The 27,427-nt window shown below is 40.3% G+C and overlaps 1 protein-coding gene across 5 annotated transcripts; it reads right to left on the minus strand.

Annotated features, from left to right (window-relative positions):
• Nucleotides 1–959: 959 nt before the first annotated feature.
• On the minus strand, nucleotides 960–26,705 carry arhgap40 (Rho GTPase activating protein 40). 5 transcript variants are annotated; one of them, XM_023400934.2, is made up of 16 exons: nucleotides 26,560–26,705; nucleotides 24,143–24,277; nucleotides 15,533–15,756; nucleotides 14,466–14,686; nucleotides 13,614–13,692; nucleotides 12,480–12,628; nucleotides 11,002–11,167; nucleotides 10,415–10,506; nucleotides 9,975–10,052; nucleotides 8,787–8,946; nucleotides 7,791–7,873; nucleotides 6,366–6,572; nucleotides 5,908–6,051; nucleotides 5,513–5,664; nucleotides 4,883–4,941; nucleotides 960–4,224 (listed from the first exon to the last, which is right to left on the minus strand). In XM_023400934.2, exons 3-16 carry the CDS (start codon nucleotides 15,735–15,737, stop codon nucleotides 4,118–4,120), a joined length of 1,902 nt encoding a protein of 633 aa, XP_023256702.1. In that variant the 5' UTR covers nucleotides 15,738–15,756; nucleotides 24,143–24,277; nucleotides 26,560–26,705; the 3' UTR covers nucleotides 960–4,117. The 5 variants fall into 5 exon arrangements, with proteins under 5 accessions (XP_023256702.1, XP_023256701.1, XP_087028652.1 ...); XM_023400933.2 differs by lacking the exons at nucleotides 24,143–24,277; nucleotides 26,560–26,705 and adding an exon at nucleotides 20,603–20,763; XM_087172526.1 differs by lacking the exons at nucleotides 24,143–24,277; nucleotides 26,560–26,705 and adding an exon at nucleotides 20,603–20,762 and having other exon boundaries at nucleotides 4,883–4,938.
• Between the last annotated feature and the right edge of the window lie 722 nt (nucleotides 26,706–27,427).

Here is a 27,427-nt window from a genome sequence, read left to right on the forward strand (position 1 = left end):
TATTCATCCTCTGATTACAGTAATTTAGACCTGCAGCAGGCCAAAGGGGCCTGCGTCTGGCAGGGTGGATGCTGCTGCTGCTCTGTCTGGGGGGTGCAGTTCGGTCTGCTTAGGGATTTTTTTGTTGTCAGAAATGAGTGAATCAGGCTGGAAAAGGAACCAAACACAGTATTTACTCAGAAAGGCATGTGAGTGATTCATGTTCTCTGAACTGAAAGTCTGAGAGGTATGATGAAGGTGAAAGTGCAGACAAAAACACAAATATCTGCTTTTATAGACGGAGAATATTTGAAGGCCATTCCGGAAACGATGCTGAAGATGATCAATAAAAGCAGATTATTACATCTTTAAAAAAATGACCTCTTTAAGTAATGATACTGATCCATCCCATCACAAATCATTTTGTAATTCTATATTCAAACAAACAAATAAAAGAATATCTAATTTTGGATTTTAATGCTTAATTTACAACCATAATTAATTCCCCACACGGAGCATGTCCAAAAATATAAAATCCATATCTCCAAACTCTCATTTCGTGAAATAAAAAAAAGCAATGAATGTAATGTGATACATCAGTTTTAGTTCCTTTTGTCTTCCCTGTCGTCCGTTTGGACCCGCTGGAACCTTGAATAATCGAAGCTGATGAGGCAGTTAGTTGCGAATGGTTTTTCGAGGAGCATGGCGATGATTAATCAAAGAACTGAGCAGCAGTGGCCTCTCCACCCACACTCATTACAAGGTTAATCTCTCCATTGATTATTTCTGCAGAATAAACCAATACTTCACTACAGATTTTCTCTGTTTTCACAAATGTGTGTATGTTCGCTTCATTCTGTGGATGCATGAATGTGGTGGGAAGCAGGAGCAGATACAACTGTAGATGTGATGAATGGTGCTCTTGTTGATACCATCTTTCCACCACACCCATTACCCCATATTGAAAAAAATAAATCATGTTTAGCACAACATTAGATTCACATTTATTGACATAAAAAAAGAACATTTGTTTTCTCTCTACAACAAAGCCTAAGGTATTTTCACAGAAGTATTAAAAACAACGACTTGTGTAAAGGGCATAAATATACATTCTGATGTCTGCTGACTGACGTCTAAACTCTTCACCACAATAAAAGTTGGACGCTGTTGAAGACAATAAGAGGTCCACAGCCACACTTTGATCAAGACAAGGGACAAGTGTCCCTCATAAATGTCCATCATTTAGTCTTGGGTAATTACGTATATAGATAACACTGTTTCAGAGATATCTACCCCTTCTCTCACACACAAACACATTCACATATATACAAACACAAACAGTCAACAGTAAACTGGTGTAGTGTGTGAACTCGCGGCCCCTGTTTTAGTTTGTCCGTGTGTGTGTGTGTGTGTGTGTGTGTGTGTGTGTGTGTGTGTCTTGTGTTTAGACAATACGTGTCCATGTGCTCTACTCCTCGGGGTGTTTGGACTCACACTGCTTGCCCTCTGGGATGCTGCTTCAGAGGTGACCTAGTTCTCCTGATTGTCAGCAGAAGGCAGTTTCATCAGCTCGCTTTGTGCCGGGGCACTGAACTGTGCCTGGGACCCTGGGACAGGCCAATTGGACTTGTGTAATGAAGCTCATCACACACATGCACACACACACACACACACACACATATGCACACTCCTGCTGCTGTCGTCAGGTCCAGGACCGCAGAATTTATAACAGCCATTTATTACCTTCTCCTTTATCAAAGAAATGTGATTCCTCGGTGCGTTTCAGATGCATGCACCACACTGCCATTATAGTCCATTATGGGGAGGTGACAGAGATGGAGCAGAGGGTGTTGATAGATGTTGGTGCCGGGCCGGCTGTCATTACTCCGTCTATCGAGTGGAGTGTGTGCGAGATACTTCCCACAAAATGGCCGCGGAGCACCAACATGGCTGCGATTGCGAGGAGTAAATGATTCACATCTGACGATCGGTACAAAATGTTAAACACATTCATTTGCTGCTTGCGTGTGTTTGGAATAACTTAACTGACTTTGAGTAGCAGCACGATCACAACAAACCGTCGTACTGCGGTGATTTTAGTGCCTCTTCACAGCAGAGTGCATGACTGAGCAATATCTACACAGGAGATCTATCTTACTGTACTGTTCAGGAGAAGCAGATGTAAAGAGATCCATCGGGAAAAAAAGAAAACAACTGAGCATGAAGATATATGTACAAGAACACTGCAAATTCCCACACTGAGTATGGGCGACTTAACACAACATACTGTTACACTTAGTGCAGCAAGTCCACATTTATCCTAAAGTCTCTCTAGCCTACAGAATACTCATCAAGTACAGAAGCAACAATGGCATTACATTCATATAAATAATAATAATCCCAGTATACCCAAGGAGTCACTTCAGCACTTTTGGCTCCATTCATGTGTTTAAAAATGAAAACTGAAGACCAGCTTCACTGTGTGTCATTAACAACTCCCTTTAGAGGTACAATAACTGTCCTTGAGGTTGTGACACCAAATCCCTTGGTATCAAAAAAAAAACAGAAAGTCTCTTTGAGGACTGTTCTGTACAGGTCAGGGGTCCTTGGAAGTCCATGGATTTTTTTTTAATTTTTTATAAGGCCCAGGAGATCGCAGGGTTTCACAGATAAAGGGGATATCAGTTCACCGGGGTCTCTTTCCCTCTTTGAATGGCACAGACGATGAAAGGAGTCGATACAGAGGAATCTTCCGTCTTTGTTTACTTTGTGATCAAAATGTCTGCACTGCAGAGTGGACATGCCGGCAGGAGAGGGAGAGAAAGCGTGAGCGAGAAAGATCAGCCAGTTGATTAGTTGATTGATCAGTCAGTAATTGTCCCCACCAGTAAGTAAGTTCCCGCTCCATTTCCAGGTTGACTTCTGTTCCACTAGCTTTTGGGTTTCAATGTATTTTCTCTCACTGCTGTTTTTATTATTATTAGTAATTCATAGAAACTGGGATGCAAAGGTTTTCTGTCCATATTCTAGGCTGGGGTGGGACGGGTTTCTACTGCAGTCAGTGTGTATGCAGTCGGCTGTCTCCAGTAAATTGATTTCTTTAATGTTAAAGCAAGAAAACTGGTTTCTGTAATCAGGGTAGCAGATTAATTAAACCTGATTAGAAATCTCCTAGAGAACACATGTATACAGGTAACCAAGTTTCTAACTGGCTTTTTACAAACACACGTGCAGGACAAAATTCTGCAGACAGGGAAAGTGAAAGCTGAGACCATTACACGGAGTTATGTGTAAAGTCCAACTGAATTTGAAAATTATATTTTCCTCTAGAAGTCTAAATAAGCAGGTTTCTACTGTTGAACATTTGACTCCTAAATTCAGAAACAGTCTGTACGTGTGTTTCGATCACAAAATCTCGACAGCTGTTGTTTCCAAAGACAAGAATGAAAAAAAAACGCTGTTTTCTTCTGTATAAAATAACAACATGTTTAACATTTACCGACTGGTGCAGAATTAGAAACCAATTTAGCAAAGAATATGCACAGAAAACTCCTGTATGATGTTTCACCTTTTCTAAAAACGGCTCATGAATGAATCCCACAGTAGGAAAAAACACACTGTCTGACTGGCCGGAGAAAAGGGGAGGGGCTCTCTATAGCCAGAGGTGCTCTGCATCCCCATCTGCTCACTAATGGTTGGACATGATTGTTTGAGAGGAAAAGATGGTGAACCCAACTGCCCAGCCGCTCTCCCTCCTCTCTTTTCTATGCAGCAGGTTCTCTGTCGGAAATAATGAGTCACGTCAGCAGCTTTTTGCTTTCAGCGTCGTAGCCCGGAGAGAAATGATGGAGTTAAGGGAGAAGAAAATGTAGAGAGCTAGAGGAGAAAGAGAAAGAGCGCAGTGTGTGTTCATCTGATCATAGACAGTTTTTAGGCCCTGCTCCTGGCAGATTCTGCATTTTTAGTGTTTCTGCTTCCTCCATCTGTCTCCCTCTCCCATGTCGCTCGAAGGTTAAACAGGACAGGAAGTGGAGAGAGGGCTGTGTGGATTTGATCCTTTTTTTAGGCTCTGCATTTGTCATCTTCAGCAACGTGTTCCCAGATCTGTCCATCCTTCAATCCGTCCACAGCCTCCATGTCACAGCCCTCTGCTTGCGTTGGGTTTCAGCTTGATGACCCACTCCCCTCCAGGGTTACTGTTGTACAAATCCAGGAGATGTGTGTCGGGATCCAGACAGTGCTCACCTGCAAACACACACAAAAAAATTGACTTAAAGCTCTAGTGGTTGGAATTGTTTACTGGTGAGTTATAAAAAGTTTAGGGTTTATTTTATGTATCAATCAGGGTTGCAATTAACATTTATTTTCACTATCAGTTAATCTGCTGATTAGTTGATTATTTGACGTATTCAAATGTCTGGTTTTATTCAATCATCAGTCCAATACCCCAAAATATTCAAGTTTACAATTACATAAAACAGAAAGAAGCAGCAAATATTCACAATTGTGAATCTGTAACTACGGATTTAAATACCGATTTAAACCAATTATCAAAATAGTTTCTGTGAATTACCTGTTTGTTTCAGCTGTAGTATCAATCCAGGATTTGTGTTTGTATCAATGCAATTTGCATAAGTCAGTAATCTAGGTGCTAATGTGCAGATTCAAAAGTTTTCCATCACAAAGTTGAAGTCAACAAGTTTCACTGTTCACTGTGTCAGCTCTCCTGTGAGAGCACAGACACGTGTGTAATAAGCATTTGTCTGCTCTGATAACTGCAGACGCACTGCTCGTCTCTTTGGCGCTCGCACAGTTCATTACATAAGACCTTCCTATCCTCATCAGTTCAATGAACAGAAAGACACGCAAATGTCAGCGCTGCAGTGCAGCCGCTTCCACTTACCAATATTCCCTCCCACTTCGTACAGGGCACAGTCTGGACATGCCACAGCGCCGTTTCTGCTGAGAGACATACAACACACATGTATCATCGTCTGTTATTCCATAAAGGAGATATAACACACACATAATATTTTATTCTTAGAGGTAAAATCCATCAGGTGACAAACCGACACTGTTACTTGACAAAATGCTTAAACTAGACAGCTACGCACATTGAAGTTACCGGCTGACATCAGACTTTTGCTTGAGTAGATTGAAATCATTTGGTTTTTTTTTTTTGAAAATGAAGCGTAATGATTTTTTTCCTTTTCCATCCCACATCATCTTGTTGGTTTCATATTTCTCAGGATACATCCAATTATTGTTCTCGGGTTTCATGTTAAAGGCATCTTTGCGTTTTGATATACAGTTTGTGCTATGCCTTTTTCGAATTCAGATTCAAACTAGTCTTTAGTCATAATCTGCTAACTTTACTTTGTGCATTTAAATGAAATCTGAGCCTTGGTACTTATTTGTTTAAACACAGTAAAATGAATTAAACTCCTGACTAAATACAAAAAGTGCACACAGCATTAAAATGAATAGAAGGCGGAGGTTAGCATGTATTCTTTGAAACTCTGTGATATAGTACCTTCGCATTTTGCCCTTTCCATTTTCAGGGCTGCGGAGGAACTGGCGGTGAAACTGGGCGAGCAGGTCTGAGGTTCGTGAGTTGATGTTGAGCTGGAACTCCATGGTGCCGCTCAGCAGATCCCCGACCTGGACCTTCACCGTACGGCACGGCTTCAGAAACAAACAGGGGAAGAGTAGTATATTTTTAAGTGTGTACTGTGGCTCTTATTCTGACTCCACTGTGACAGTTACCCACTATTTGCTGTTCACGGATCAACATTTGTATTTGTTCCACGGACAAAATGACCACATGAATTGAGATTTGATGTTGTAATTTACACTGAATCTTTTATCGGTTCCACAGTTGCTTTTGCCCAGAGGTCCAGTCAGCAGAGTGTATAGAGCAGTGCTCACCTCTGAGGTGTTTTTATCAGGTTTTTCCCGGCTGTCTGTGTGGATCTTCCTCAGCAGGTTCTTGATGCGGCGATCGTAGAACTGGTAACGCCGGTTACTGTTCTCATTCAGCTTACGCACCTGGCTCATGAGGAAATTGGGGATCTGAAAAAAAATTGGTTATGGTTATATTTTTATGCAACAAATGTGTGTGCATTTTGATTACAGTTTGACAAAAATTCTTACTTTTTTATGGAACTTTCAGCTGGAAAAGCAGAATAAAGGGAACCTTGTGATAAAAAATTTCTTTTGTCAAACTGTTCTTTCTTTAAGTCAGGGATGTTTCAAGTTCAATTAAAGCTTTGGCTGATATTTCATTCCCCAACCAGCATATTAAAAAAGTACATATAGAAAAGCCTCTAAATAATTGAACTATTGGATTTTTGTTGTTTCTTGTTGTCTGACCCTCCATCACCTACCGTCCAAAGCAGGTCCTGGTAGCGGATGAGGAGCCTCATAACATCAGCTGCCTTCTCCGCCTGTCCTTTCTCTGCCCCCTCTGTCAGTCTGCTGGGGACGGCCTTATGGAGGAAGAGGTTGGGAGCCATGATGGTCGCTACGGCCCACAGATTCATCCTGTTCCTCTTCTCTCTGGAAACCACCTTACTGAGGAACTCGAGGAGGGCCTGCAGGACACACAGATGGAGACACGGATAGTTTGTATAGAGTTAAAAGACATTCTCTCACTTTCAACTCAGTGATCTGTAATTGTCTTTCAAAAGAGAGAGAGGCCACTTAAACACAAGCACAAAATGGAGTGAAGTGAATGATCACGATGACTGAATCATCTGTAACACCTCTGCTGAGAAGTATGTTAATGCACAGTAAGTTTCAGCTGCCTCCACCGGAGTCAAAGTAATTAGTTCAGGTGGGTTTTATGCTTCTGGATGCTATAAGCAGAGATGACTGCACACTTGTGTCAGTGAAAGTGAGTCATGTTTATTATATAACAGAGCAGAGTGTTTAAACTGTGGATTAAGAGCAGCACAATACAGTGTATATGCATATATGTGTTATGAAACAGTGCTTTGGTCTGTCGTATTTCACGAAGGCTTAAACTGGAATCAATTCCTGACAACCCTAAGAAGAGTCTGAAGGGTGTGGTGAGGAATCCTAAACACAGCTTTACAGCAGAGGTTGTTGTTCAAAAACCCCATTTAACATTTTCATAATCATTTATGGATTTTGTAAAATTCCTGTAGTGTTTTTACACTTCACCATGAAATATTTTTTCTCCAAAATTTGTCAAGGACACAGTCACATCCTTTACTTAAGTAAAAGTAGCAAACACCAAAAAATAATCAGTTACATGAAGATATTAGTTCAGAAACAGCACGTATTAAGTATTACCTAAAGTACCAAAAGTAAAAATGTCCCCTGCTAGTGTTATAAAAATATAAAATGTATTATTTGGTTATTAATACTGATGTATTAATGCACAAGGAACATTCTGATTTACATGCATTCAGTCATGGTGGAGCTCATTTTAAATATTTTATAATTTGCTACGTACTTTAATTTACAACAATGAATTATATTCAAAAAAGCTCATTGTCTGTTTAGTGTATAAAATCTAAATTCATACAGTAACTACTACTAACGCTATAGCTGTCCAATAAATATAGTGGGCAAAAAAATCCAATGTTTCTTTAAACCAGAAACATTTCATGTTTAAATGATGTTTTACAAATCAGGCGACTGCCAGAAACCAAAGAGTCTGATTACTGAGTGCATGAAAACACAGTGGTTGAGATTATATAAGAAGAGAGCAATGGTAGGTGTTCAGTCGATTCCAGATGTGTTGTTTAAGTGTGTGTGTCTGTGTGTGTGTGTGTGTTCTGTACCTTGAGGGTGTTCCTGTTGGGCTCAGGCAGCAGCAGGATGAGCAGGTTCAACATGTGGAGTTTCTGCTTCAGCTCTGTGATGTCTGACAGAGGAGGGAGGAGCAAAGGTAAGACAGGTCACACCCAACACACACACACACACATACACACACACACACACACACACACACACACACACACACATACACACACACACATACACACGCACACACACTCTTCATTTCCTCTGTGTTTGGCTAAGAGTAATGGGATGTCTAAAGATTAATGGCATTGTGACAGGTGGTCATTAAGTATGTTAGTTTATGTCTCAGTGGTCACACGTCATTTATCAAATTGCACTGAGTCTCCTCACAAACTACACATCAGTGAGTCATCAATCAGATTATATTAATATCAATCCATTGTTTTATTAAGGTGAAACTAATGAGAGAACAGCTGATCTTTCACTCCTCTCTGACACTGTGTGTGTATTTGTGGCAGTGTAGAGAGGCTTCTTAAAAGTCTATGAACTTGTTCATGTTGATGTTGACTTCTGAGCCGAAGCAGAAAAGACAAGCGTCACGCTGTGCTGCCATCATGGTAAAGAGACTCAGGTAGTTATCATGTGAACCCTGCTGAGCTGTCTGGAAAAGTGGGCTGCAGACTGTTATCAGACTGTGAATATACAACTTGCCTGATATGGAAACACACACATAACACAGGCAGTCACTTCAGCAACACACCCATCTACATACTGATGTACTGTGTGATCAATCACAGGTGTGGAAGAGCTTTAATCCAAACAGACATTTGTCCTGTGTCTCTGGATAACAGCTTCCAATGACTAAAATATAATGGTTGTGTAAATGTGACGCAACACTTTATACATTTCGTTCAGTCCTTGCACAGTATAAATCTAAAAAGCACTACATTTACATTTGGGAAGTGGAGCTACAACTGCTGGTGTTAAAAGCTGAGGGTAAAACCAGCACAAATCTTCAACTTGTGTCCACTGACCTCTGACGGCGCTGAAGGTGTTGAGGTACTCAGCGGTGAGCAAAGGAGCGGGAAGCTCCCGGATGAACTTCTTCAGCAGTGCAGCAGCATCGTTTGGACTCACTTCGTCCCAGCTGACCTGCCCTGAGTAGAAGTTGGTCTCCAGATTCTGCTGCAGCATCTGCAGACAGAAAAAAATGTTAAAAATGATCGTTATTAGCTAATTTACAGTTCTTAATTATTTTATGGTTGCTTATTTCTAAAAATGTCTATTTATTAAGACAGTAAAAAATCTCATCTTGAGGGTAAGTCATCACTGATGAGTGACAGCTTATGTGAATCTCTATGTCACCCTCAGTCTTTGATTGGAGAGTTGTTTGTTGCTCACAAAGATGATATGGCTTTGGAGCAGCTATATAAAAAGGTAACTGCAGTTCATAACTAACTAGCTGGCAGAGCCATTAGTCTCTATTTGTGCCTCAAGCATATGTAAGACTATGTAAGCACATTTGGTACCTATGTTGGTTATAAACTTGTGTTACCTGTTATTTATTCTTATCATTTGACTCATCTAGGAACGGGCAATAAAAACTAGCTTAGCCTATAATGCTGTGGTATGTGGCACTGGTTCATGTTGTATGCTTGTTCCTGTAAAATCACATTAAATACACAATAATATTGTAATACTTTGGTTCACTATCAACACCCTAAAATAAAGATAAAAAAAGGAATTTGGTCAATTCTGTCGCATCCATGATCCATTAGCAATTACATGATTGATGAAAGCACATTGATGTAAGAACAATTTGTCTTACATGTTTTTATCCCTCAGTGCTACATGGCGCCCTCTTCTGGTAGTTTGGATGTAATAGCATCACCATCTACTGAACGTGTGGTGAATTAAATACAGTATCATAACGGGTATCTGGCAGCAGCAGTTGAAAAAACCTTATTGATTTTGTCTTATTGGACCTTGTATTTCTAAATGTCACCTGTAGTTAAACTCAGTACTCTGGCTGATTTTTCTCTCTGCTATTGCAGCACTTTTGACATTTTACAGTGTCAATATTTTACCTGCTCTTTAGGTCATGAAACATTTTTTCTTTGCTTTGCTTTAAACATCAGACAGAAAAAAGGGCAAATTCTGTGATAAAATAATCTGGTGCCAGTGTTGTGTAACAGACATAAGTGTAGATCCAGATTTTGTACCTTAATTCTGGACTGAGACCCTGGAACCCGCAGGATCCCCTCCGAATCGACTCCTTTCTTTTCCAAAAACGACAACAACTGCAGAGAGAGAGAGAGTGAGAGAGAGGCGAGAAAGAGACATTAGCAGAGAGTCAGGCACGGCTGGATAAGAATCTCTTGCTCACCTCTGCTGGTTATTTTCAGTAACTGCTGCTACATACAGGGTGTGGTCAAAGCATTTCACATTGAGAGGACAATGACATCGTGTTATGTGCTCTATCTGACGATGTGAACTTAACAAAGGCAAAAAGAAAAACAACTCATTTTATGTCACACCAGGGGTGAAAGCAGATGTGATAAAAGAGTTTTTGCATTGTTCTAACTTCTTCAAACACTTAGTTTATTTATTGTAAGTTAAGAAAAAAAGGTCTGTTGACGTCATATGTATTTTGGTCTCTCACCGCCTGCAGGAAGAGAGGAGTCGCGGTGGTGGGCTTCATTTTCTGATCGTTCTCCATCAGCGTGGCCAGCTGCACCCCAAAGAGTGTGCTCTCTGTGAAAGACCCAAGTGTCATTCAGTTGTTCATCAGCCAAAACAGCATCGTGCATGTGTGAACACGTTCATACTGCCAAGTTATTGCTAGTGTAATTGTCTGTAGGTGAGTGTTTCTACATACAGTAATTGCAGTGTGTCAAACTATGGCTGCAAACCAAAAACTGCAAGGATTATTTATGAATCATACATTCCTAAAGAGAAACAGGTGCTATATAAAATATTTAGTAAAGAGGCTGGAGCAAAATGCTCAGTTTGTAAGTCTTCTTGAAACCAATATAATGAGCAACTAATCAACAGTATCTGTAGACCCACTGCAGTCCAGTTCTGGTTTGAGTCATTGTTTTGATATGATTTGAGTGGCTCACACTCAGAGACAAAGTATGACAATCACAGACACAAAATAAACATAGTTAAAATGTTATTGTCTCTGAGCTTTATTGTCTGTACATGTTTTTCTTTCTTGTGTGCACGTGCCGCTGAATGTCGTCATACCTGGGATTTTTCTCTTGCAGGTTTTGTGTCTTTTGACCTCGAGCTCTAAGAGGTCGCACAGCGCCGTCATGTCGATGAGAGCCAACTGACGCACCTTCTTCATGTCAGTGTGGGAGAGATCTTGGATACGAGTCACTCCTAGACGGCACTTGGGGCAGATCACCCGCTGAGGAGGTGAGAGTGGATGGAGAGAAAAGTGAGGAGAGGGGAATTGGAGTTGAGAGGAGGAAAGAGGAGATGAAGTGGTAAAGAAAAACAAAAAATATTTGAAGCAAAAAATAAAAAATAAATAGAAGAGGTAGTAGGCAGAGGTGAGTGGGGTAGAGGAAAAAGGATGGCGACATTCAAATTCCAATGTATGTACTGTACATACCGTAAGTTTATATCATTCCCTTGCTTAGTACTCCATGAAGTGTCTTCAAGTAAATGTGGTAACTGTATCAATACATATACAGTTAACACATTTAAAAACCCACTAATTCTTCCCTTTAGCTGAAGAAACATATTCAGCCTGACATAAGAAAATAAATCTGATGTTACACAACAACTCTCCTTTTGTTTTGAGCTAATTCCTTCATTCCTTTACTCTGTTTAACCCTGTTATCAAACCAACAGTGGTGCTGAATACAACTGGCTTGCAATAACATGTGTGAGTGTGAGTAATTTGAACTCAGTCTGACCCAAAATCCAAAACACTTTGGTCCAAACACAGACTGAAATGTACAGGGACTTCCATGTATATGTATTGTATTGTCTCAAGCCCTAAAGCCATGAATTACTAAGATTGATTTTCCCTTATCAGTTGCAACTACTTTTATTTTTCACAGAAGCTTATCATAATCAGAACCACAAACACAGAAAACCTTTTTAAAATAATTGTAGGTTGGTTGAAAATGAAGCAAAGTGAAAGTGTAAGACCCTGAGGTTGTATCTAAGACGTTTAAAGTATGTGAAAACCAGAAGCTTTGGATGCAGCTTGAGCTGCAGAGCAAAAGGTGAAGATGAACACACATCAGAAAACAGTGTTTAAGGTAGTTCTGACATTAAAAAAAACTTTTTAGTATTGCATTTCATATCTTTAAAGGATTAAAATTAAATTCAAAAACTGAGTTCTCACCTTGTACATACTTTTAATCTTAACTTTGTTATGACTTTTACTGACAGTAACTTGAAACCCCTTTTACTAAAGATGAATTTCCATCCTGATACACAAGCCAAACTTTTAATAGGGGTTATTATTCATCATGAATGTCCATTGCCTTTTTCCAAAACTATGTGGTTCTTATTTCCTCTTCATCTGTAAACAAGTGTCCTTTCACACCCACCAAATGACATGAACGTAGGAAATAGAAGCACTGAAAAATATTTCCCTTTTATGCCCCATTTGCAGAACTTCTCTTCCCACTACATGATGTCACTGGAACATTTACAAAATTCCTCATTTGAAAGAACATTTTAAAATGTGTTTGGGTGCTTACAGGCAGAGTGCCGTCCTCTTTCCTGCGTTGGCTGTTGTTCTGCGGCAGTTTGGCCTGTTTGAGGAAGATGACAGCTTGTTCGCAGTAAGCCACATCGGTGATGAAGAATTCCTCTTTCGGAGCACCACGCTGATGCTCTGGTGTCACAGCTGAGCAGGAAACACACCCATGAATACACACAAACACGCACACATACACCAATGTTTTAGTTCATATAAGGAAGTCCACTATAGAGATGTAATTAAGATAAAATTTGAATGCATGCTACATGAGGGAGCAAGAGGAGGAAACACAACAAAAAGGTCAACAAATATGAGGAAACGTTTGTACCCACACACTCGCTTTATCTCTTATCAAGGAACAAAAAAAATCTTAAAAAAATATTTGGCAGAAGTGTCTACTCGGGCTCTTTTAACTGTTGAGCAATACTACAATTGTCACTATTTATTGTGGCAAAATTGATCCGTAGCATCCCTTTTGATTTTAGTTATGTTATCATCATATATGTCATTATATAGAACACTATCTGAGATGTTTATAAGGTTCACGTCTCCAGATTTGAACCTGTTGTATGTTTTCACTCTTAAAGTATCGGCAGTGGACATTACAAAATCAGGCATGAGGCATTTTCTGAAAGGACTGTTTTTCATGCTAATTTTTTCTCAGTATGAAACACTGAGATTTGTCAAGTGACCTCAGCACGGTGTGGACAGGGACTTTCTCCAGTGGCAGTGTGTAAAGACCAGGAGTTACCTCGGGATTAATCTGAACCAATTAAAAGATCCAGACAGACAATCCCTCAAAGCTGCTGCTCACCCGACTTCTTCAGGAAAGTTTATTTTTAAAGATAAGGCAGCTGATGTGTAGTTAAGCCTATGAGTAATTTGTAAGATGACACAGCCATGGAAGTTCCCAGTTACTTTATTCAGATGTAGTAGGCCTGGTCATGGGCTGAAGTCCTTAAGTCCTTCCAGACTCAGTCTGAATATCAAAATAACTGCAGCTGTTGCTTTTAGCACTTTTAAAGAGCTACATACTTGCTCTTGAATGCCTATGAGTGTACTTTTACTTCTGTGTTATTCCCTTTAGTAACTTTCTAGTTTTAATTTTTTAAGTATATTGTGTAGCTCTTACCTGATAGAGGTGTTTTGGCAACTGAAGCCATGCTGTTTTGGCCAAGGTCTTCACTATGCTGAGACTCAGGCAGAAGGGTCTGGTGAGAGAGAACATTGACACAAATACACTTTCTGTAAATTTAATAAACCATCAGCCCTGTCATATTTTTTCCATCACTGGGAATAGTAGTAGTGTTTCATTTTGTCAATGGAGCAGATGAACATGGATACAAAGAGTGTTTCTTTTGATAAAGGACTGATATAGATCAGAAAAACACTGTCCCTATTCCCCTCTCAGGGCTTCTCAGGCAGACAGGGAGGACAAAGCATGGCCTTTACATGTGATTTTCCTTTATTGTCACAGGTCAACCCCTCTGCATAGAACAAGACAGCACAATTCACTGGAATGATTTGAGGTCTCTCGCTGAGTCCTGACAGTCCCCATGGGTATTTTATATTTTATTGCATTTTATTACAGCTGTGACCCAGACGCGCTCTCTGTTGCTGTAAACTTGTATAACAGTGTAACAGTAATACTGCAACTTGAAACCCTCGAAACTGATGAATTTGTGTGTATCCAGGAAAGTCAAGTCTGTGTATGTACAATACATATACAATTTTTAATGTGTATACTGTATGTATGCATATTACTCTGCATTATGAACTGCATTTACAAGTCCCTCTTACATTTCCTTCTTAATTTAACTTTCATTTGTAGATCATTTGAAAACGTGGAAGGCTAGCCTTTTTTTCCTTTTATTGCTTTTTCTGGCTTTTCCTCCTCCACCAGGATGTCTGACTTTGTTTCCTCCCTCACACTGGCAGGGATTCTGGGATTCAAATAGTTAACAAAGTATTTCAAAGTCCTAACCTGAGTGATGGGGGAGTTGAAGATGTCGCGAACGTCGCGCGGCGCCGGTTTGTTCCTCTTGCGGAGGGACAGCGTATAGGAATCCAGTCGACGCTGGACGGCCTCGGCCTGGGTCCGAGTCAGAGTGGACAGCAGCACCACGTTTTCTACATCTCCACTGTCCTCGCTGATGAGGGTCGACAAACCAGCATCAGCCAACCACTGCTCCTCCTGTTCACCCTCTAAGAGACACACAGACAACAGGCATGAATAGATCCAAACGGGCCACATGTAAATATACACTGACAACAGCAACAAGAAGTGGATAAAATACTGAATGTTACAACACTAAAGTATATTTTTGATGTGATATAATGAATGCACCAGCTATCCAAAAGTTACACCTGACAGTTAGTGTGTGAATTTCTGACCATAAGAACTAGTTTGTGTGGTGCAACCTGTTTTAGTGATCTGCTAATCTCCACTTTGTAAACACATAACATTATAACCAGGCTAAGTTTGAAGTGATGAAGAGCTGGTGCAAAGAGCTCTTTATGGTCACTAAATACAGTCATTAGTAAGATGTTTAAAGTTAATAAGCCACAACATAAAATTGTTTACCCTCTCAAAATAATAATGAGCAATGATTACACATAGACACAAACACACATACACACCAAAATCTAGACAGAGGGTTTAATTACTTGTAAAAAATACATCTAAATCAGTGCCTCTGTTTAGCATAACATCAAAAGGATCTGTTAAAGGTAGAATTAACACAATCAGATCCTTTGAATGGACAACCTAAAACGGCATTCCCACTGAGTCAGCATTCATGAATGGCTATTTGGCTTTTGCATATACACCACTTCCTGACACAGAGTGTTTGATAGTGTTGTCATGGTGATGAGCTTTACTTTGCTGCATGAGAGAAACCTGATATGTTGCCATGGCAAATGCATCATTTCATGGTGGATCTCCGTAGCAGCTGTGCTGCAGATTAAAAGCTTGTAATTCTATTATATAAAGTAATAATGACTTCTTTGTATCTGTTCTTAATCTATCAGCGCAGGATTTGCAGTATTTACCTTCTGATTGTCTGGAGTCTCTCCTGGTGCAGTCGACGTCTGTGTAGCCACTCCCCTGTCGGATGGTCTCCACCTCACTCCAAAAGGAGTCCAGACAGAGTTTGTCGGGGTGCTGCTCCTGATCCTGGGCGGGAAGCGCGTGCGTGCTGTGTGCGTGTTCAGCGGCTGCCTGGTCCTGCGGGCTGGCCCAGGGCTCCACGCTCATCTCGGTGGGGCTGGGATCTCTGGTGCAGACATACACACACGTAAGGAAATCACACGCATGCATGCAAACAAACGAGCAGAAACACTGAGACACATACAAACACAGGAGGAATGGTGAAGAATGAGGTGCTCCGTGGAGGATAAATCAGCCAGGACAGTCCAGAGAGATGGAGAAACAAAAGGAGTGGGATGGAGGAAGGGCCGCAGTGAGGAGAGAGACGGCGAGAGCGGACACAAAGGGGGGTCTCTATTGTTCTTGCAAAATGTGGCCTGGAGGCAAAGTACCCTGTAGATCCACTAGATGTCACTGTAACGATGTGAATTCTGTTTTCATAAGGGTTACACCCCTCTATCAACTGAAACAGGCACATGAATTTAAAACACTACCAGTGGAAGATGAAACATGCAATGAACAATAAAAAAAAGAAACTCATCTACATCTGCTCCCAGTTTCCTTTCCAAACACAAGCAAGGGAAATACAGTCTGCTTTTTCCTGTGTAGCACTCAACAACAGAGGATACTGTTCTCTAACAAACAATGAGACACACTCAGCTGGCAGACAAGCTCGCACCCTCAAGCACTAAAATGTGACCTAGTGATCTCAGGCACAGGAAGTGGTCAGCTGACTCATTCAGTCGGTGTGCAGTTCAGTCACATTCTTGTAGTCAGCATATCTCAAGATACATACCGAATAGCACTAGCCCATTTCTGAGGAACGGCGGATGGCTCATCGTGCCAGCATGATTGAAGAGAGAGAATTAAATGATAGCTCCTGATGTATCAGAGCCAAAATACAAATCATACTTTCAGCTGTGAATCGATGAGCTTATGTTCCTCGTTCAGTGAATGACCACATCAATTACAAGTCAGCTGAAGTCAGATCAGATCAGGTTTGTTCCAGATCAGTGTTTGGTGTGTTAAACCAGTTTCTCAAAGTGGGGTGGGGGGTTGAGTTTCAACAGATACTAGCAAGTATTAGCAAAAAAAAAATAAAGAAACAGAATCTGATTTCTATGTTACGTCACATCCTACACCAGGGACTATTTCTCATACACAACTGAATTGTGAATCTGATGGTAACTGCCAACAGTTGGGTGAACCAAAACAGACTGGATCCTAAACCAAAATGCAGTTCTGACAATATCCCATAAAACTATAAGTACTTTTTTATCACAGTAAAACTTGTAAATGTTTAAATAAAATGGGTCATAGTATTGTTTTACTGTTCTAAACCAGTAAGGTCACATTCTAACATACAGCGCAGTGGTATACTATGTAATGTGAGTGCCACTCAATTTAATCACGCATGTCATTCGAGAAACTTCAAACATTTCAGTGGTTTAAAAAAGAAAAGTCCTCCCTCAACATGACCATGAAATTACTTAACTAAATGAGTCATTGATTGCAATGTCAAAAAATTATGCACAGATCCAAAATAATGCATTGGTATCAGCAATGATGACATTACTAATTAGCCAGACAAGACAGATCTATCAATTATTTTTCCAATCAATCCTTGAAGTGTTATGTCAGCAAACAGTAGGAAAATCACTCCACAACTCTTGGAATTGCTGGTTTAAGTCCAACCAGCAGACCACGACCCAAAGATATTCTACTAACAATAAAATAAATCAGAGAACATCAGCAAATCTTTACACAACCTTTATAACAGTGCAGTTAAAATTTGCACAAACCTAAAAAAAAGAAGTTATATGACCATGACAGAACATGACCAAGAAAATATAGAATCCAGCATCTGATCAGAACATCAGTTGATACTCTGAGTTTGTGTAGGGAGTCAGTATTTGGATACAAAAATGCAGTATAGATGCATTCTTAATACGAAATATGGACATAATAAAGACAGACAGTTGTCCAAAACCACAACATGTGCTCATACCCTGTCTGTCATCATATGCATAAACTACATCAAGCCTCAGAGACAGCTGACTCAACAGAGCGCTCATGCTCAGCAGCCACTTTAAAGGCTACCACAATTCAAAATCAAATTCACCTTGTTTCTCTCTCACAAATGGAGGTTTTTCTGCAAACTGTCATACAATCAAAACTTTAATCATATGTTTTAAATGTTAGGACCAATATAAAAATAGAGTCAACATCTAAAAAAGTTTGGGAAACCAAGACTTTGTCATAAAGTACACGAACCACAACTGCATGGTTTTGAATGACATGTTTATGTTATGATGTTGCAGTTCACTGTCAGGTTATTTTCTGACTTTAAAACACATTGTACCATCTACACAACTTCTGTTCAAGAGCTGACAGCATTCAAGCTTTCATCAAAACATTTTTGACTTCGGTCTTGCCAGTCCAGCTCAAATGCTACTGTCTCATCCCACATACCTGGCTTTTTTGCTGTGGGAGGATGGCTTCACACGCTTGCCCATCACTGGGCTTCGGACAGGACGGAACCTGAAACGGTTCAATCTGGTGTGTGTGAACTGCATGTTGGACCCGGGCATGCTCCACACAACCTCCTCTCTGCCTCCCATATCCACCGTGCAAAAGGAATAAAGGAATCACAGTCCAGCACAAAACCCAGCTTTATCCAGTCTTGGTGGTTGAACACCATGTGAGTGCGATGTAAATCTGTCCGCTGCTCCGGTTTCTCTGTGCGGTGACAGGAAGGGACGTTGCAAGTCTTTACTGGGGCTCGAGGCTGTGTGGCGTGTTTGTGAGCTGAGTGGAGCTAGAGCTGGAATGCAAGAGGGAGTGACGAATCTCTGAACGTCGGCACATCATTTACACCTGTCCCCTCCCTCGCCACTATGAGGTGACACGCCCTGCCTGCATTCCTGATGGCCATCAACTTCCTCTTTGGTTCTAACAGGAATCTATTCCCTGCTACACTTCTCAAAACCCCACTTAAAAATACTTGAACTGAAATTCCTTGTTTCTGTGTTGCTTAAGTCTAATGGGCATAAACAATGACGCCTCGAGCCACACGAGGAAAAGCTGACTAACTTCAGTGTCCACTCACATGTGCTCCTCAGGCACTTTGTTGTCCTTTTAGTGAAAGCCACACAACTCTACTTGAGCTAATTAATCAAGGATTCTTTGTTGGAAAGACGAGACATGTTATCGCCTCTTTGCTTTAATGTTAATGCACGAGTCCAGAAATAAATTAATCAAATGGATCAAAGGATAAAGATGTTTTCCTCTTACTCAAACTCTGTTGTTGAGCTTGCATTGCAAACAGGCAATCTCACATCAGCTATCACATACTAGTGATGTGACAGCCAGTGTTTTGGTGTCATGCCTTATATGCAGGAGACAGACACCTATTGCGCCATTCAAAAATATGTAACAAACATCCTAGTTCAACCTGAGCATGACTAAACAGTTGATATAAATAACCATCAGGTGTGGAGATGATGTGTGGGTGTGTGTGTGTCTGTGTGTGTGTGTGTGTGTGTGTGTGTGTGTGTGTATGTGTGTATGTGAGCATGAAGCAGTGTGAGAGAAACCGATCAGAGAAAGTGCAACAGGTCTGTCAACATCGCCTGTGAGCAGCACTCTAACTCCCCAGCCCCTCAGCAAATCACTGCCTCATCTTCATTCTCTTTTGTCGAGCTGATGACAACCAATATATCAGCTGAGGATGTAAACAGACAGAAGCAGACGCCTGGTGAGGTGAGGAGAAAAGTGAGAAAAACATGCCAGTGGTTTGACACACGTGTCATTTTGGTGACGATTACTGATACTATTTTCACACACTCCTGCCTAAAAACAGTTGTGTTTTTGATGTGTTTAATAAAAGCTACATGGAACAAGTTATGGAATGTATGTCCATGAAAATTCAACTGAAACCTGTTGTGCAGCTTACAAGAGCCTAAACAGTTACCTCAACCTCTGCAGTTTGTCATATGACTTTCTATCTGAAAATATACCCAGTATAAAGATTTCAAGGTCTTGAGCCAGACTCATAACAACTGAAATCATGACTTCTCAAATGACCAAAAAGCCATCAACCTCTGTATTAAATATCCTCAGAGGACAAATTATAAATAAGAATGTTTTTTGCTGACTTTCTTTTGCCCCAAGAATCAAGAGGAAGAGGAAAAACAGTTTATTTTTAAACCTGCTAATAATACTCTTAGCCAAAGCTCAACTACAAAACAAAGCAAATGCTCCATGCTAGTCCATGCTAGACAATTAAAGAAAGTTTTACTGCAAATGTCAAGGTGTTGGGATTGTTTCTTGTTGAATGGACTTCCCATTAATGCAGAGAATCAACAGGAAAGCGTCCACTCTGAGAGAAGAATGGACAAAATGTCAAACGGTTGACTTATGTTTATACTCAGCACTAAGGGAAATAACACAAAGTAACCCTGACCAACAACTCAGGTCAAGGAATACAGTAATCCACTTGAAAAAGCTGCTTGTGTTGAAAGCAACACACTGTTAAATCCTCGTGGCTGAATTCCACTGCAAGCCTCTTAGCTTGCAGAGAATGCAACAGTTAGCTCATACAGCCATGAGAAAGTGCTTCTTCTCAAGGTCTGTCACAGCATGTAAGATCTGTCATGTGATATGGAAAATCCTAAACACAGAGTCACAAAAACAAGTAGTTCAAAACACAAAAAAGCACCAAACAGCAAAACAGAGATATTAAAAATTCAACAATTAGACCATAAAACTGTTGCACTAACTAACCAATAAAGACAGCTTCCCATCATAGATTTCTCAGTCCATCTCAGTCAGTCAAGTTAGACTATGAATCATAGAAGAACTGTGTTTTAACAATCCCAGTTTAGTTAAACAGTAGAGTAGCTTAATCCATACAAGAACCTCAAGCTCGAGCGGAGCCTGAGTCCACAGCAGCAGCAAAGGCCTGATCCTACCTGGCCTTGGCGCGCCCGCTGGCTCTGCCCGACAACAGCAGCAGGACCGCAGAGCCACTTCTTCCCCACGGCATCCTGCTGTTGTCCCCCCAATACTGCCGCGAGCTGTAGGAAACAGCAGCTGCCTGCCCCTGGCAAGCTGCTTCCTTGTAACCTCTTCAGTGCACAAACACATTAGGACAAGGACAATTTCAGTGCGCTGGCAGGCACGTCACTACACTGCATCCTGGGGCAGGAAAGGAGGTCTGCATGGGAGGGCGGAGAGGGAGAGAAGCTGAGTGGTTGACTAGCTAACCAGGGCTGAGACACAGACAGAGCGAAGAGATTGTCTGAATCTGGTAGGATGGTCAGGGCTGGAGCTGGGAGTTGAATGGACAAGGGCAGACAGCTGCATGCCTGACTGTGCCTGACTGAGTGGACGGCTGGCTGGATGGTTTGACTAAGTGTTTGGATAAAGTTACTTAGGGCCTGTATCATTTCCCCCACTGGGACAAAGAAAAGTGGAAAACATCCTTTATCCTAGTGGCATCATGTTCACTCATTCATTTACTGGTTTACTCAAACCCAAATGCAAGAATCTGCAATGTTCCCTTTAACTTGACCTCTGGTCTTTAATCTGTACAGTTTTCGACGGTAACTGGAGTGATGATCCAGTCTACTGTCACTTATTTACAGCTTGGTTGAATATCAATGAATAGCAGCAAGGTGTTAGTTCGACAGGGAGGAATGAAAAAACAGTGGCTCTTAGACTTTGGATCAGGCCTACAGGAGAGAGGAACACAGGGGACAGTGGATTGATGAGATAGGGCGGCATGAACAACACACAATAAATACTGTGTCCTCTGTCTGTCTTCCCTTACATATGTTTGGGCATGACCTGGTTTAAAGCAAAATTCATATCTGACTTGCTATAATTCTGCCTCCGGATAATAAATGTGATTTGGGACCAGTCTGCGTGTGTTTCAAGAGCTGTACCAGGGTAAACACACTGTTAAGTAATTATGCTATGCATAGATAGAAACCAACTGCCAGTTGTCTTGCTCCAACTGCTGAAATGATGACTTTTAATTCCATGTTTTCTGCTGTCTGTTATTAACATTAAATCACTAACATTTATTGTAGTTATAACCTACTTAAAACTGCACTTTTAAATGTACTGTTGTAAGTATGCCTTTGTGTGCCTTAGGTAAAATGCATTAACCCACTTTTGTGTATGAAATGCTTTTTACAAAGAAATTAGTCTTGTGCCTTCTTGCCTTTTTTGGCAACACTTGACAGACACTGTAAATGTGTGAGGAAAAATACTTTTGATATGCCATATGAAAGGGGAACTTTTAACACCTAAGAAGACAGGGGCCTAGTTCACTCTGCCCTGTGACTGTCCTGTTCTTTAGTTATACAAACTGTTACTTGGTGGCTTTATTATGACGTTAAAATCAACATCAAAGTAAAGGTTTACTAAATTTGTCTCATTATGAGAGATAGCTTTGAGAGCTCAGTAGTAAGTATTGGACTTTGTACCACAGCAGTGTTAGGTAAGCTTTAAATACAAGGAAATCTATACAGTGTTTCTAGGAACATATGTGAGCTAGATCATGTGATAATGTGACATCTCAGACTTTGTTCACAGCAAAAACCTTTTAAAACCACCAGGGCATTGAGCAAATTTGATGCCCTTGCACACTGTGCTCTATACACACAGATGAAAAATTATGTGAATAGTATAGTAAGTGTTTATTTATTCTGTAGAATTGTAGGACTAATTACTACTAATCCTCATTGAATTCCCACAATGGGTATCTTCATTAAGCCTACAAAAAATTGGTCATGGATTAGATTAGATTAGATTAGATTAACTTTATTTATCCCACAACTGGTTCGCCCACTGCTTTGACTTATGTATTTGTCACTAATGGCATGATTTTAGGTTTTTAGGAGGTACAGAGTGATATATGTTATATATACTGTATGTGTGTGTGTTCAAAGTATATCCACTGTCCTTTGTGTGTTTTTCAGTAATGTTCTTTTCAGTTCAGGTGTACCCTGTGTCCACTTCATACTGTATGTATGCCCAGTGAAGCTTCCTCATTACAATTTACATAATTGAAAACACACGCCGACTTAATTTTACTTCCCACTGAAATGAAAATCATCTTTGTGCCTATCAGTCACTGTTGGAGTTAATCTTCTCAAAAATGTTCCTCCATAAAAATACTCCCATTTCAAATTAAAAATTAGTAAAAGGATCGAGTCACACAGTGTATAACTAAATACGCAACCAATTAACATTTCCATTTGGTGTGGATAAAATCTAATTTGACCCCACTCTGTTGTACAGTATTTGGTGGTATCAGTATAGTCTATGCTTGTGTCTCAGCTCTTTGGCAGTTTTCCCAGTCACTTCAATCTGATCAACACAGATTAGGGAGAACTCAGGGATGCCTCTTGGGATTTTGCTTTCCGCACCAGCTCCCTCTGCTCACACTAACTTATTACTTACTCCTCTTTTCTCCATTGTTTTAGACTAGCATGACAACCAGACCTCTCTGAGGTCTCCCATGTTGTGTGCGACCCTCTTATCTTGATTTACCTCCTTTGTAAAACCACGATAACTCCTCCCCTGAAACTGCTGGTAAAACCATACTCTTTGTATAATACATTTCTCTTACAGTAAACTAAAGCCCCTCTTGCCCCATCCTTCTTCAAAATGTTCAAATGTTTCTTTCCTTTCTCTCAAATCACCTCTGACTGTCATTCTTGGCAAGACAAGCCCTTTTCTCGCCTTCGCTGACAATCCTCCTTAGCTCCCAGATATGCCTGGAGGAAAAGGAGTGGAGAACGTGATGGTATGTCACTGTGTGACCCTGCAAATGTCATGTGACAGTTAGCTCAGCCACGTGCAGCACTCATCCACCTCTTGGCAAGCAGGGCATAGAGCCTGTGCAGAGGGGAGAGGAAGGGATGAGAGGACAGGAAAATGGAGCAGGGTATACTACAAGAGAGGGAAAAAAGATGAGAAAGAAAAGAGGGCATATAATGACAGCGGAGAATAAGAGATACTTGCAGGACTGGGGGTCGGAAGAATGGAGAAAAATGGGCAAAAACCACAATTAACTCCCAAAAATGTCTAATAGGAGAATCTGATCAATGTTCAATAGGATGAATTAGAAATTAGGATAAAAACAGCGAATGGCCCCAGGCTGAGGCCAGGCTCAACAACAGACTTCCAGATGGTTTGACTTAGAATCAAATGGTGACACAGAGCCAGAATGATGAAGCACGTCACTCATACCAACAGCTCCACACACAATTAAAGACCAGCATGCCAGCACACTGTACTGTAAACGCTCACTGGTGTATAAACACAAAAGCACACAGAAACAAAGCAGGCATATGTACTGTGATGCTAATGTTCATTTGAGGCAACTGAGGCAAGTTCGTTTACAATCAAACGACCACAGCACTAATCCACACAAACCAGTGAAAAGATTTTTATGAAAAAATGAATCATGCACATGTGATTTTCTTCTGTATACATACACATAGAGAGAACAGTGCTGCAGCGATCAAATTCCTGTATCATGCCCACAGTGATGTGGATTTTTCTGCTCATCATTATTTATGGCTGCAAAGTTTGGCAAATTTATGAATCCGGGCGCTGTAGCTGAACTTGTTCTGAAGGACAGACAGGGAGTGAGTTAGAGAAAGCTTTAATTATCTGGTCATGTAAACATGCATCATTCAAAGTATGTCCTTGTCCCTGTGCAGGGCACTAAAAGAAAATGTAAAAAGAAAAAAAAAAGGAGCAAAATCAGCCTCAGCCTTTTCTGTTATAAATGCTATGGTAATGGTATTATTTCACCCAAACTATGGTTTCCTTAAATTGTTCTCAGGAAGCTGAATTCATAAATCTTTACCAAATTAGCACACTGAGGACTATTGGAAATTTTCATTTAATTGTTTGAGAAAAAATATAACATTCAACATAAGTGCTCACTGCTCAGCGTACACTATAACACCAGCTGTCAACTGCTGCCTCCACACATGCACAGATGAAGTTATTGTATTTCACATTTGTTTAAAAGACTATGTCTGGTATGAAAGATACGCAGGCCTGGTGAGTTTAGAAAGATCATAACCACCTTCGCTCTGGTGGCAACAGCTCATACTCTATAAAAAGACCATATGATGCATGGCAATTAATTCCTCGCTGTTTCTGTATGACCCTACAATACATCACTGTCAAGCCCTTCTGTTGTTGACCTGTAATCTCACTAGAACTTTTAACTGCTTCATAATTTTATCACTTACTGAGAATGAAAAGCTGGCAATAAAGCAGACTGTGAGCATGCTCTCCACAGAAGAGCTATAAATCAATGTCTGACTTAAACTTGAAACCCTATACATATGATCATAACAACTATGACAGAGTCATTGAAACATGATCTGATGTAACCATATCTCTCCTAATGATGAGGTTAAAATAACTTGCTTCACCATATTCCTTCCACTGACCAATTTCACAAACACTGTCTTTCCAGAAACTTGCTAATGGCAGCAGCTGCATTACTCAGAATGAGATCATTCTGTTATTTATTTTCTGAAGTTATTTTATCTTATTATGTGTGAGTCCATGTTTGCTCTTTTGAAAACAGATTTCACATTGCGTCAATCAAAACAAACACAAATGTGTCCTCACGTGAAGTCGCTCACAGCAGCTGGCCTCCTGAGCTGTAAAAGGCTTAAGCAATGAAAGCTGCATCACCTTCTCTACTCTTGCCATATGGAGCAAAAGTGGATTACAAGAACAGCACTACTTTGCACTGACTCTTACCTTTTAAACTTGGCATAATGGACCTGTCGGCCTCGCTTTTCTCTTATATTAGTTTATAGTTATAGTAGTATAACAGGTTAGCATATAGTTTTCTGATAATGCTCCAAGGAAAGGCCTTTGTCAAAAACATGTCAACAATGATATTTTGATAAAAATTAAAACTCTGACACAGTTTGCTGCGCTGCTGTGCCACCTTTTTTTTTTTCAAATTTTAGAAACACTGTCTCCATTACAAACAGTAGTTTGTCAGAGAGCACTTACATGTTTATTATTCAGCTGTAAAAATGTCCTGCCCAGTACTAGCCCCAGTTTGTGTCACTCAAAAGAGAAACCCAAAAGGTAGTTTAAAAATATGTATCAGTTATAACAATATTTTCCATATTTTATTAACCATCTCGATGAGAAAATTGTTCATCAGCTGCACAATGACAACTGTTTTTAACTTGTTTCTCAAGTTGCAACTAGCTGCCATCTTTAAGTTTTGATTTGGAAACACAGGTGTAACTTGGGCAACAAGTTTAATCTATTTTTATCAGTCAATATGCCAATACAGGAGGGGCATGGACTGGGTGAGAGCTCACTAATTGTATCTTGGTCACAAACTGTTAATGTTCAAATTTAAAGGATCCCCATCAAGATGTTTGCATGAGATGCAATACATCTCTACATTTTTTCTTAAATATCAGTATCACTGTTGGGCCAAAGTGTGGGGACTGTTAAAACAGTTAATTATGCATAATATTATTGGACTAAACTGCAGTTCATCTTTTGAAAAACTTGATTTTTTTTTTTAGATTGGTGTTAACATTCAGCAGACAGCTCTGTGCTGCAGCTGCACATGCAGGCACAAGAAACAAACGCCCATAGCAACATGTCCTGACACCTTAGCAACCAGAAACGCTTCTCGACCGGAGAGGCGAAACACAAAGCAAAACGGAGAAATGACACAATAAACATATAATTGCACAAAACTGCATTATCTAGCCTATGTTACAAATACACAGAACATCTAGTGCAAAATAACAGCTGAGGTTTTAACCTGAGAAGTCTAACACATTGATGCAAATGTAAGCTAGCTCACTGAAAACAAAGAGATCCAATAACTGAGCCAGTTTGTCGTTACCTGAGAAAACACCGCCGATAGCCCCGGTGAGAGAAGGCGCCAATGAGCGTGAACAGAAGATATTTGCATGTGGTACAGTAACAACATCGACGTGTCTAGCTGTGCACGGTGACAACAAACAGATGGCAGAAGGGAAGCTCTCGCCCTACCCGCCCTGCCAGTGGATGAGTGAGAGGAGAGAGGCTTCCCTCCTCCGTTAACCGTCCACGTTATCCTTCTCACCTTGCGGCTGACGTCACCACGCCCGGCCCCACTACCACACTGTTATTTGTGTTTGGTTTTTTATTGGGTTAGGGTTATCAAAAACACAAATGCGACCATTGCATTGTAATTTAAATATTTATCACTATGCAGCATTGGAATAATAATAATAATAATAATATCAGTGGTGTAGCACAAAAATCTGACAACAGTATCAATATGTAGTGGTTATTAGGATTATCAGCAATGAAGGGTTTGTAGCACATTTTAAAAAGTCTGTATAATCTTCTCTCAACATACTGTAATTATCCTACAATGTGGAGTTTTGGTTTTACAACATTACAGAACAGTTTTTAGGTTTTCATTACGCCTAGGACAGTAATCTTCCTCTGGCCTCTACCCTGAGAAATGATATCTGTATTACAGGCAATGGAATAAAACCTCAGTAGAATCATGTTTTATTTTCAGAATTAAAGTAAATTAATGTCCAACAAGTACTATAGCCCTTGGTTGTTGCAGTATAGAAGTAGAATAATAAAACTTTAGAGACTTAAAGTCACAATCTAAATATATACAAACACAGGATCATAGGATTGCACTCTCAAACTAATTGACTGGACTTAGTATAAGCGTGTAATGTTAAATAATATTTCTCCTCTAATAATTA

This window comes from Seriola lalandi, unplaced genomic scaffold (assembly GCF_002814215.2).
Source record: "Seriola lalandi dorsalis isolate HSWRI2012SDOR001 ecotype SW California unplaced genomic scaffold, Sedor1 jcf7180002053074, whole genome shotgun sequence".
In the NCBI taxonomy this organism is placed as follows: Eukaryota; Metazoa; Chordata; class Actinopteri; order Carangiformes; family Carangidae; genus Seriola; species Seriola lalandi.